The sequence below is a fragment of the Rhinoderma darwinii genome, chromosome 1 (genome assembly GCF_050947455.1).
Source record: "Rhinoderma darwinii isolate aRhiDar2 chromosome 1, aRhiDar2.hap1, whole genome shotgun sequence".
Taxonomy (NCBI): domain Eukaryota; kingdom Metazoa; phylum Chordata; class Amphibia; order Anura; family Rhinodermatidae; genus Rhinoderma; species Rhinoderma darwinii.
The window spans coordinates 78162585-78176197 of NC_134687.1; the positions used below are offsets into that span (position 1 = coordinate 78162585).

General features: G+C 41.8%; 1 protein-coding gene across 3 annotated transcripts in view; it reads left to right on the plus strand.

Moving 5' to 3' along the window:
• The window catches only part of CRACD (capping protein inhibiting regulator of actin dynamics), a 186649-nt gene that overhangs the window by 165839 nt on the left and 7197 nt on the right, over window positions 1-13613 (plus strand). For all 3 annotated transcript variants that reach the window (XM_075859937.1, XM_075859945.1, XM_075859949.1), the window contains 2 exons: window positions 1506-1696; window positions 9862-10024. In XM_075859937.1, the coding sequence (XP_075716052.1) occupies window positions 1506-1696; window positions 9862-10024 (354 nt within the window). The remainder of the gene's footprint in view (window positions 1-1505; window positions 1697-9861; window positions 10025-13613) is intronic.

The following is a 13613-nucleotide window of genomic DNA, read 5'->3' on the forward strand; positions in this document are numbered from 1 at the left end:
GATAAGTTTAGTGGAGATGTAACTTTGTTTTTTCTTTCAGAGGATGGTCTTGTATTGCCTCTGTATGTTGCTGTAGGCCTCCTTCAGACCGGTGTTGTTTGGGTCTCGGTGCTTCTTATTTGAGGCAGTTCTTAGGGTCTTCCGTACTTCTTTGCACTCATGGTCAAACCAACCGTTAGGATGTATTTCTTGTGGCCTCTTGTAGTCACATCTTTTCAGGTCAGATATCTCATATCTATCTCTCGCTCTCATATCTATCTATCTATCTATCTATCAAAAACGAAAAGTCCAGCAGCACCGGATTAAAGATGTGGGTGCAAGCCCTTGGGAGCAGACCAAGTTCCCAGCTATACAGAAATCCAAAAAACAGGCAGCACACCATAGTTTAAAGTGAAAAAAGAGGGTATTTTATTGCCCCATGTGCGACGTTTCAGCTCTATCCACTAGAGCCTTTCTCAAGCAAGCTTGAGAAAGGCTCTAGTGGATAGAGCTGAAACGTCCGACATGGGGCAATAAAGTACCCTCTTTTTTCACTTTAAACTACGGTGTGCTGCCTGTTTTTTGGATTTCTTTCTATCTATCTATCTCATATCTATCTATCTTCTCATATCTATCTCCTATATATCATCTATCTATCTATCTATCTCATATCTATCTCTCGCTCTCATATCCATCTATCTATCATATCTATCTATCTATCTCATATCTATCTCTTGTTCTCATATCTATCTCATATCTATCGTCTCATATCTATCTATCTCATATTTATCATCTATCTATCTATATATCTCATATCTATCTCATATCTATCTCTCGCTCTCATATCTATCTATCGTCTCATATCTATCTCTCTCATATCTATCATCTATCCATCTATCTATCTATCTATCTCATATCTATCTATCTTCAATTTAGTGCCTTCTTTTTATGCATGAGAACGTCTTACATATGTTGTAGGTTTTTAATAGGCAACCTTTTCTAGTACTTTGTCGCATTAAACAGGTGCTTCATATAAGAAAGTGTATTTTAGGAGCACTCAAATACATTAACATTGGTCCAATAGTTGAGAGCTTTTTTAATTGAAGCCATAAAAAAGTCCAGATTAAGCAGTAATTTAGGAAAAAAGTTTCTCTAGTCTTGTAGTGAGATATGCTGGAATGTTTATGTATACAGTAAGTAATAAACATGAAGATGTGTGGTCTCACTTGAGAAATAACCACACACAATTTAGGTTAGTCAACTATACTTATGTCGGTTGTATCTCTGCTTAGTTCTGTGTCCTAAAAGTAGGTCGATTTCTGGTTCTAAAACAATTGACAGCTCACATTTATGTTAAAGACTTTGCACTAAATACATGACTCAAATGCTGAATATAGTGTACAAGGATCAACCCTAGCAGATCAAATGAGAATCCATCCTCTTAGCTATTAGGAGGTTGAGGTAGGTAAAGTAATCTTTGTTTCTATCAAAATATGTATTGAAGTCAGTATCATTTGTTCTTACAGACAGACCCATCCTTCAGAGTCGGCATTCATTAGATGGCACAAGACTGATGGAGAAAGTTGAATCGGCTCAACCACTCTGGATCACACTTGCTTTACAGAAACAAAAAGGATTCCGTGAACAGCACGCATCCAGGGAGGAGAGGCGACAAGCTAGAGAAGCCAAGCAATCTGACAAATTATCAAAAGAAAATGTAAATTGATTTAATATGGCATAAATTAATTAACTTCCTATATCATATGTTTAAGGGTTTGTGATTTTTTTTTCTAGAAATAGCACCACTCTGTCCTTGGGCTGTGTCTGGTGTTGCAGCTTAGCCCCATTTACGCCAATGACAGAACCTATAGGACATGAGTGGCGCAGTTTCTGGAATAATACAGGCCAGGACCAATGTTCCCTCTAAGTCTTGGCAGATCCTGAGCGGGGCAGTTAGGGAGCAGGGCGACTCTCCATCAACGGTGGGCGATCTGATGACCAAATGTAATACCCCCAGTATGCGCTAAAATAGCGACTAAATAAGAGCGTAAGAAAACTTATTTTAAATTAGTTTTAATTACTTTTTTAAATACTATAATATTACAAGTCCACCAGTTAAATAGACCGTTATAAACACCAATTATAGGCATCAATGAAAGAATCCTTCATTACACCACTGCCCCTATAGATAGAGCCACACAGACCCCCTGTAGATAGCGCCACATGGACCCCCCCTGAAGATAGCCACACAGACCCCCTGTAAATAGCGCCACACAGACCCATGTTGATACTGTATATACTGCCACACAGACCCCCCTTGTATATACTGACACACAGACCCCGTATATACTGCCACAAAGACCCCCATATATACTGCCACACAGACTCCCTTGTATATACTGACACACACAGCCCCCCTTGTAGATAGCCACACAGTCCCCCCCTTGTAGACACACACAGCCCCCCTTCTAGATAGCGCCCCCCATTCACTTGTAAGTAGCGCCACACAGCCTCCCCCCTTCCCTTGTTCTTAGTGCAAACAGAGCGGAGAGCGGTAGCCTACCGCTACAACTCTCCGCTTTGCCTGACACGACTCACTGTCAGGAGGAGGAGGAGGTGGTCATGCGGCGAAGATCGGATCACTTTTGTGTGGGGTCAGTGACGGCACAGGTTTGGACCAGTTTAGTCACCTGACCTCATGTCAGGTGACTGGATTGGTCCACACCCGGCACCGACCTCACGTGTCATCGGACGGCCCACATGCTGTCTCTGATACTCTGAGCTATCTCCTCCCTTTCTCACCTTCTGGGAGTTCTCATTGGGTGGCCGCTCCGTGAAGGTGAGTGAGGGAGGAGATTGAGAAACTTCCGCCCGCCGCGCTGACAGTGCGCTGGCTTTAACCCCTTAATGACCAGCCTATTTTGGACCTTAATGACCAAGCTATTTTTTACGTTTTTCAATCGTCGCATTCCAAGAGCTATAACTCTTTCATTTTTGCGTCGACATAGCTGTATAAGGTCTTGTTTTTTGCGGGACAAGTTGTATTTTTTAATAGCACCATTTTTAGGTACATATTATTTATTGATTAACTTATATTAACTTTTTTTTCGGGGGGAATAGAAAAAAATCTGAAATTTCGCCACTCTTTTTTGCGTCCTAAATCTACGCCGTTTACCGTGTGGTATAAATAACACAATGACTTTATTCAGCGGGTTGTTACGATTGTAACGATACCAAATTTGTATAGATTTTGTATGTTTTACTACTTTTACACAGTAAAAACGCTTTTTTTTCTAAATTATTTGTTTTTGTGTCTCCATATTTGAAGAGCCGTAACGTTTTTATTTTTTCGCCGATACGGTTGTGTGAGGGCTTTTTTTTTGCGGGACGACTTGTAGTTTTTATTGGTACCATTTTGGAGTAGATGCGACTTTTTGATCACTTTTTATCACATTTTTTTAAAGTCAGTATTCACAGAAAAAAGCAATTTTTCCATAGTTTTTTATTAATTTTTTTACGGCGTTCACCGTGCGGGTTAAATAATGTAATAGATTTATAGTCGGGGTCGTTACGGACGCGGTGATACTGAATATGTGTAACTTTTTAACTTTATTTTGTTTTTTTAATAGTAAAGCATTTTGTAAGGGGAAAAGCTGGGTTTTTCATTTTTTTCACATTTTTTTTTAAATTAACTTTATTAAACTTTTTTTTAACTTTTTTACTAGTCCCATTAGGGGACTATAATATGCGATTCTGCGATCGCATTTATAATACACTGCAATACTTTTGTATTGCAGTGTATTATGCCTGTCCGTTTAAAACGGACAGGCATCTGCTAGGTCATGCCTCCGGCATGATCTAGCAGGCATACACTACGGGCAGACCTGGGGGCCTTTATTAGGCCCCCGGCTGCCATCGCAGACACAGACACTCGGCGATCGTATCTCCGGGTGTCGGTGGGGGAGAGACGGAGCTCCCTTCCTCTCTCCAAAACCACTCAGATGCGGTGCTCGCTATTGAGCACTGCATCTGAGGGGTTAAACGTGTGAGATCGATATTAATATCGATCTCACACGGCAGAGCAGGGACGCTCCCAGCCCTCAGCTGCCTCTAGCAGCTGAGAGCAGGGAGATCTGACAGTTCCCTGCTCTGTTTACTTATTCCGATGCCGCGACGTAAAAAGTCTATGGCATCGGAATAAGGCCCGTTAGTGACCGACGTAGAAACACGATGGGCCGGTCATAAAACGGGTTAAAGTTCAGGGAGCGGGGGGGCCGTGAAAGGTGTGCGGCCGCGCACCTTATAGGGAACATTGGCCCGGATTGGTCCTCCAGAGCAACCACTCTCTACTCTGGCCAAGAGATGGAGGATTCTAAACAGAAGGCTCCCCCTCTATTAACTTGGAATTCCCTAATAGGGTACAGAGCCTAAAAAAAAACCATTAAAAAACAAAAATAAAAACGGAAAAGTTGTGAGTGCTTATGTTACACCAATTTGGTATGAAACTACTAAGTAAGGAACTAGTTATAGTTCTTTCTTACCCACACCACTTCTCTTTTATTTGTGCGTACTCAAATTTGTTACTTTTGGCCCTTGGGGTAATCCTAGTCTCCACTTCATCGCCCCCCCCCTTTCCGTTCCTCCTTCATAGGTTCTATCTTTCCTTCCCTCTTTTTTCCTTCCCTGCACACATCAGCTGAAACATCATCACATTGCTGCATTATCTCCTAAACGGCAATCATTCATTCTATATTTTGGTAAAGACGTCCCCTTCAAAGTATCTACTGCTCAATAAACTTACCAGAATTTGAGCCCCCAGACAGCTCCCTGTTGGGCGCTCCACACTCACTTGAGAATTACTATGGGAGTCCTGCCCTGCACTGTCTATTCCCTGGAGGCTCTACACTGGTGGACTACTAAGTCTTTTTCAATGTAGCTACCATGAAAATGAAAAACCATCTCTGGACACTTGTCTTCTTCCTCTCTACCTTCCTTAAACCTCCCTCCCCCTTTATTTTTTCTGTTTTGTCGTGAATGTCCACAGTTTGTTAAAAATGAAAATATTGAACAATCCTTTTTATCTTTTCCTATTGCTGCAGCCCCATGGCTGTTCGATCAGATCCCGCCATCTGCGAGATCTCATTCCCTTATCGGTCCTACTCTTCGAGTTGCGACACTTGTATTCAAGCATTTCCTTATCTCACATTCCCCGTCACCGTTGTACCCCATATTGGACAATCCCTCTAATTTCAGCCGGGTTGCGAGCCTGGTCCTTTCACTCACCAACGCCTCGCTAGCGAGACTCAGGCCCGTCATTACATCATTAACGACAGCTGGAAGACGTCATCTCAACTAACTGATAGTGCAGACCTGGGACACCTCCCGTTCTGGCAGGCTTCCCAATTACGTCACTTTCTTTTATCTCTCTCCCCCACAACCGAATTTTCCCGTTCGTTAACTGCCTTTGAAACTATATGCACAACGTCGGGTCATCATCGCCACACCCTTTCGGTTATGCATAGTTAGTTAAATTCCCAAATGGCAGACTCGCATCCACCTTATTTGGCTAAATGGGCGACTGATCTTGACATAACTATTACAGCGGATGTACGTACTCGGTTGTATACCATGACTCATCAATCTTCTATATCGAGTAGAATTCAGGAAGCAGGATTTAAGATCCTGACGAGATGGTACAGGGTACCCTCTAGACTTCACAAATTTTACCCTGGGGTGTCCCCCTTGTGTTGGAGAGTGGTGTATGGTTGGGTGATCTTGTGCATACCATTTGGGACTGTCAGTGATTAACTGCCTTCTGGGGTAAGGTTTGGAGTGTAGCTTATAGGTTCACTGACTATACACTGCCCAGATCCCCAGGCTTCTTCCTGCTTCATCTGTGTGACATCCTGATCTTCACATACAAGAAGTCAATAGTGCGATATCTGATCAACACGGCTCGTACTTGCATTCCGGCTATGTGGAAACAGGTCGAGCCACCCACGATGCGCCTTTGGTTTCAGAAGATCGAGGAAGTGAAACGTATGGAGGAGCTTACGGCTTCCTTACAGGACACTGATAAGTTTATGCGCTCTTGGTCAACCTGGGTAAGCTTTGAGAATTCTTCGGAGTATATCGCTATGTTGTCCTAATAGTCTCTGTAGCTATGTATACTTATATTTCTTATGAGACGTTCGCTTATGGGATGGACGCTGAGGATACATCCCCCTTATACCCCTCTTCCCTTCCCCTTTCTGGTTCTTTCCTCCCCCTCGTATTCTTCTTCACGGTCTTATCTTTCTAACATTCCTTACGGGTGATCTCGGTTATATCAGCATAGTTGCACTTTTAGGCTGCTATGGGTCACCATTGGTCCTGCCTTCGATGGTTTTGTTTTTTTTCTGTGCTCACATGTTACAATTGTATATCATCGAGTCGGGATATGTTGTATGTTTCTGACGCAAACTTGTGATTAAAAAAAAATAAAAAAAAAACATTTGCAATAGATACGTGTTGGTAAAAAAAAAAGAAAACCCTATATAATGTCTAAACAAACCAATTAACTTCAGAAGTCACATAATTAGTTGAATAAGGTCCCCGTGTGTAATCAAAGCGTCACATGATCTGTCACATGATGTGAGTATAAATACACCTCTTCTGAAAGGCCCCTGAGTCTACATCACTAAGCAAGCAACATGAAGACCAAGAAGGTCTCCAACTAGGTCAGAGGCAAAGTTGTGGAGAGGTATAGATCAGGGTTAGGTTATAAAAAAAATATCCCAAACTTTGAACGAAGAACCATGTAATCTATTATGAAAAAAAATGAAAAAAATACAGCACAACTTCAAACCTGATAAGAGAAGGCTGCCCAACAAAACTCACAGACCAGGCAAGGAGGTCATTATTCAGAGACTCAACAAAGACACCAACGATAGCACTGAAGGAACTCCAAAGATCAGCAGCGGAACTGGAAGTATCTGTCCATAAGACTACTATAAACCGTACAGATGGGGCTTTATGGAAAGTGGCCAGAAAAAAATCTATTGCTTAAAAATCCCCAGAAGAAAACATGTTTGAGTTCACCAATCAGCATGTTGGGATCTGTCCAAGTCTCATCTGGCTAAACAAGGTTCTCTTGTGAGATCAGACTAAAACTTTACTTTTGCCCATCATGGGAAACGCTATGTGTGGTGCAAACCCAACACTTCCCATCCCCTCAAGAACACCATTCCCACAGTAAAGCATGGTGGTGGCAGCGTCATGCTGTGGAGATGCTTTTCATCGGCAGGGACTAGAAAACTGGTCAGGATTGAAATAAAGATGGATTGCAGGGAAATTCTTGAGGAAAACCTGCTTCAGTCTGCCAGAGATTTGAGACCAGGACAGAAGTTCACCTTCCAGAAGGACAATGACCCTAAACATACTGCTAAAGCTACACTGGAGTGGTGTAAGGGGAAACATTTAAATGTCTTGGAACAGCTGAGTCAAAGCCCAGACCTCAATCCAATTGAGAATCTGTGGCATGACTTGAAGACGCTGTATACCGACACAACCCATCTAACTCAAAGGAGTTGGAGCAGTTTTGTCTGAAAGAATGGGCAAAAATACCAGTGTCTAGATGTTCTAAGCCAATAGAGACCTTCCCCAAGAGACTTGTATCTGTAATTGTAGCAAAGGGTGGCTACAGAAAGCATTGACTTTCAAGAGGGTGAATACTTATGCACATTACAGTCGTCTGTTTTTTGTCTTATTATTTGTGTAACAGTAAAAAATATTTTGCCCCTTCAAAATGGTAGGCACGTTATGTAAATCAAATGGCACAAACCCCCCGAAAATCCTGTTTAATTCAAGGTTGTAATTCAACAAATGTACGGGGGGCAAGGAAGGCATGTGAATACTTTCGCATGGCACTATATAGGAAAATGGGTTTTCTAAATTGCACAACTCCTTCAAAAGAGCATCATTTTATAAATGAAAGCTAGACCATCATAACAGTGGCTCCTATGCCTATTTCTATTGTGAATGAATGGAGAAGAGCCATAAAATCATAAAAGTACATTATATTTTTTGGGGTAAAACTATAAATAATTATCGAAAAAAGAAAAAAAGAAAAAGATCCAGGAATATAGCTAAGCACTCTTGGGTTCAATAAGAATAAAAAATTATTTTATTTTTTGAATCCAGATAATACCGGCAAAGTTAAATTTATACATAAATACACAAGTAACAATTTAAAAAGAGAATTCTCCTGGCCAGGAAAGAGAACATACAATAAACCTTCAGAACATAGGTGATATTGCCTGATGGATATACAGCACGATGTACACGCGTTAAACAATTTTACAAAGAGATTTCAAAATGAGAAACCGCTGGGCTATGTTCACACTTGCGGTTTCCAAACATATATGTAATTTGTATCACAATATTGCCAAAGTACCTATTTGGAGTAGCTGGTAATGATATTAATAAAGAGACTTTTTTTATATGCATATAATATGACTTGACTCTCAAAATAGACAAATAGCCTCAAGAATTAGAGGAATGTGGTTATAAGCGTGCTTTTTTCTCTCATCAAGTGGATCAACAAAACCAATTCAAATCTTATGATAATAGGAAGTCTTTTTACAGATCCTAGGGTCAATGTATAGCCCTCAAGCAGTTGGGCTTAGAAGCAAGATATAAGCTTAAATGGATTTTTACCTTCGCCTCCGAAGTCCAGTAAGTGCCGGGAAGACCATGCGGGGAGGTAATTGACTCCGGGGTGAGGAATGGCAGGTCTCCTCAAGAGGGAAGTTCACCTGTGTGGCCACACATTTGGTTTCAAAGCATCCACGTCTCCACCATTGCTTCCCTTGGCGCTTTCCTCTATTGATCCATGCAGGCAACAACCACTGTACTCACGGAGGTAGGGGCCCAGCAATGCATTGCTGGGCCCCTACCTCCGTGAGTACAGTGGTTGTTGCCTGCATGGATCAATAGAGGAAAGCGCCAAGGGAAGCAATGGTGGAGACGTGGATGCTTTGAAACCAAATGTGTGGCCACACAGGTGAACTTCCCTCTTGAGGAGACCTGCCATTCCTCACCCCGGAGTCAATTACCTCCCCGCATGGTCTTCCCGGCACTTACTGGACTTCGGAGGCGAAGGTAAAAATCCATTTAAGCTTATATCTTGCTTCTAAGCCCAACTGCTTGAGGGCTATACATTGACCCTAGGATCTGTAAAAAGACTTCCTATTATCATAAGATTTGAATTGGTTTTGTTGATCCACTTGATGAGAGAAAAAAGCACGCTTATAACCACATTCCTCTAATTCTTGAGGCTATTTGTCTATTTTGAGAGTCAAGTCATATTATATGCATATAAAAAAAGTCTCTTTATTAATATCATTACCAGCTACTCCAAATAGGTACTTTGGCAATATTGTGATACAAATTACATATATGTTTGGAAACCGCAAGTGTGAACATAGCCCAGCGGTTTCTCATTTTGAAATCTCTTTGTAAAATTGTTTAACGCGTGTACATCGTGCTGTATATCCATCAGGCAATATCACCTATGTTCTGAAGGTTTATTGTATGTTCTCTTTCCTGGCCAGGAGAATTCTCTTTTTAAATTGTTACTTGTGTATTTATGTATAAATTTAACTTTGCCGGTATTATCTGGATTCAAAAAATAAAATAATTTTTTATTCTTATTGAACCCAAGAGTGCTTAGCTATATTCCTGGATCTTTTTCTTTTTTTCTTTTTTCATTAATCTATATCAGGAATGGCACCGTGCTATATTATATTGCAATTTTGGGTTTGTTAGGTATGGTTTGCAATAACCACATCTTTTTTTCTTTATAAATAATTATCACTTATGTTCCCAAATATTGTTTTTTAGACATCCGTTGTCCAAGCAGGAGAATATAGAAGCAGATCCGGCTCACTGCAGAAGCCATTACCCCAGGAAGAGAAGAAATGTGATGAAAAGAGAACAGTGGTGACTAGACTCCAGCGCAGGGAACAGCTACAAAAATCCAACACTCTTCCAACATCTGTCACAGGTATACATCATGGAAGTTAAACTGGCTGCTATGTTCAATTGGTTTAAAAGACAAACACTCTTCTATATTCACCTATACTACACAGTAGAGGTGCACAAATTATTGTAGCTATACCAATCTGTGCGGCAATCAGATTTTTTTCAGTGGCCAGGCAATAAGAACTTCCATAGACATCAATAGAAAAACATTCAAAAAGTTAGGTGCCAGTTGCAAAGTGGTTAATTGGCATCTGGGATTTGTCAAGTGTAAATATACTTCATGATGAAAGAAATACAGAGGCCTAAAAGATAACTCAACCCTAGAATAAAGTATAAGAAAGAATAAACGGCTTCTTGAACATGATTGGTTTACGAGACATGAATACTGTAAACCCCTATATTCAACACATTAAATGTTCCACCATAGCAAAAATTTGCCATATATGACATATAGTGCAGTGTAAAGGATAAATTTGGTCCTGGAGCACAGTTCTTAGAGAATTTGTGATTGGTGAGGAGTTTAATGTTCCTTCTGATTTGTACGTGTATCGCTTGCTCTATGGACTCTGAGGGTATGTTCACACAGCTTAGCAAAATACGTCTGAAAATACGGAGCTGTTTTCAGGCGAAAACAGCTCCTGATTTTCAGACATTTTTCGCGGTGTATTTCACGGACGTTATTGGAGCTGTTTTTCAATGGAGTCAATAAAAAACGGCTCCAAAAACGTCCCAAGAAGTGACATGCACTTCTTTTTCGCGGGCACCTTTTTACGCGCCATCTTTTGACAGCGATTTGTAAAATAACACCTCGTGGGAACAGAACACCGTAAAACTCATACAAAGCAATGGGCAGATGTTTGTAGGCGTAATGGAGCAGTTTTTTCAGGCGTAATTCGAGGCGTAAAACGCCCGAATTACATCTGAAAACAGTGCGTGTCAACATACCCATATAGCTATGTTTGTTATATGTACTATCCATCTGGAGCTATAGCCTGAGACATCAGCACTAAGGATGTGGCCACACATAGCGGTCTTGTTATGGGGTTTTCCGGTGACTTTTTGAAAAATCCTGGCACAAGTGCTGTGTTTTTTGCCACAGTTTTCCTGAAAATTGTGGGGAAAAATTGCAACAACATTACTACCTGTGACAGAATTTTAATGCAGTCTACATGAAGATATTAGAGTTCTACATATCATCTATTATTTTATCATTGTGGTCAAAAACATATAGTAGCAAAGAAAAACATATTCTGCACTCAATCAGTAAACCTTTAAGGATACATACAATCAGAAAATGACCATATTTAAATCAGATTTTTATTATAAATATATCCTTTAAAAAATTCCTGAAATATTCTACTAGAGCAGACACAATAGACTGACATTCACAGTTTTCTGCAGCCCAATTTTCAGCTTTGTTGTGTAGACTGGTACTCAGCAGAGTCATCTCATTATCATTACAGGTAGAGTGATTTAATGACAGGTGACAGCTCAATTGTACTACTAGTGGCCAAGTAAGAGCAGAAAACTTAACACTACATACTATACACACAGATTAGGCTCTATATATCCCTTGTCAGAAAAAGGTTTCTGTTTATTAACTCCAAAAATGAGCCCACAACCTCTAAATCCTAAGAAGTTCAGCAATTTCTCTTTACAAATCCGATATATTTGGGATTTCTATTTGACGTAGTGTTCCCGCAACTCTCGTTTATCAGTTACCAATGAAACGTTTCAATACTAAATAAGAAATTATAATTTTCTTATCAAATTGATAAAAGGCCATATTGCAAAAATGAGCACATCCTTCCTGAAAGTTATAAAATACAATTTAATAAAATGTTTTCTGTTGCTAGTTAAAGAGGCTCTGTCACCAGATTTTGCAACCCCTATCTGCTATTGCAGCAGATCGGCGCTGCAATGTAGATTACAGTAACGTTTTTATTTTTAAAAAACGAGCATTTTTGGCCAAGTTATGACCATTTTTGTAGTTATGCAAATGAGGCTTGCAAAAGTACAACTGGGTGTGTTTAAAAGTAAAAGTCCAAGTGGGCGTGTATTATGTGCGTACATCGGGGCGTTTTTACTACTTTTACTAGCTGGGCGTTCTCATGAGAAGTATCATCCACTTCTCTTCAGAACGCCCAGCTTCTGCCAGATCACGCTGTGACGTCACTCACAGGTCCTGCATCGTGTCAGACGAGCGAGGACACATCGGCACCAGAGGCTACAGTTGATTCTGCAGCAGCATCAGCGTTTGCAGGTAAGTAGCTACATCGACTTACCTGCTAACGCCGATGCTGCTGCAGAATCAACTGAAGCCTCTGGTGCCGATGTGTCCGACACGATGCAGGACCTGTGAGTGACGTCACAGCGTGATCTGCCAGAAGCTGGGCGTTGTGAAGAGAAGTGGATGATACTTCTATACACAACGCCCAGCTAGTAAAAGTAGTAAACACGCCCCGATGTACGCACATAATACACGCCCAGTTGGACTTTTACTTTTAAACACGCCCACTTGGACTTTTGCAAGCCTCATTTGCATAACTACAAAAATGGTCATAACTTGGCCAAAAATGCTCGTTTTAAAAAAAATAAAAAACGTTACTGTAATCTACATTGCAGCGCCGATCTGCTGCAATAGCAGATAGGGGTTGCAAAATCTGGTGACAGAGCCTCTTTAAGGTTTATTGATCAGCAGATGAGTCTTAGGCGGGATTCACACGACAGGGTTTCCCGGCCGGGTGCCGGCCGTTCATAAATCGGCCGGCACCCGGCTGCATTAGGAATAATAGACCCCTAATGGGGCTATTCACACGACCGATTTTTTGACGGCCGGGAAAACCGGCCGTCAAAAAATAGGACATGCTCTATTTTCGGCCGGGTGCCCGGCCGCCCGGCTCCCATAGAAGTCTATGGGGCCGGGTAACACCCGGCCATCACCGGAATGTGTCCCGAGTGATGGCCGGGTCTACCATCGCTCGCGCACTCTCTCTCCTCCTCCTCACAGTGCAGAGTGCATGTGAGGAGGAGGAGGAGGGTCTTTTATTGCTCGCTGTAGGAGTCGGAATCCCCAATCCCCGGCCGGGGATTGGGGATTCCGCTACAGGAGAAGTGCGTGACTAGACTGTCCAGATATGGACACAGAGAAGTCACTCACTTCTGCAGCGGAATCCCCGACTCTATGGCCGGGGATGCCGCTACAGGAGAAGTGCGTCACTACACTGTCCATATATGGACACAGCGAAGTCACGCACTTCTGCAGCGGAATCCCCAACTCTATGGCCGGGGATGCCGCTACAGGAGAAGTGCATGACTACACTGTCCATATATGGACACAGCGAAGTCACGCACTTCTGCAGCGGAATCCCCGACTCTATGGCCGGGGATGCCGCTACAGGAGAAGTGAGTGACTACACTGTCCATATATGGACACAGAGAAGTCACGCACTTCTGCAGCGGAATCCCCGACTCTATGGCCGGGGATGCCGCTACAGGAGAAGTGCATGACTACACTGTCCATATATGGACACAGCAAAGTCACGTACTTCTGCAGCGAAATCCCCGACTCTATGGCCGGGGAAGCCGCTACAGGAGAAGTGCATGACTAC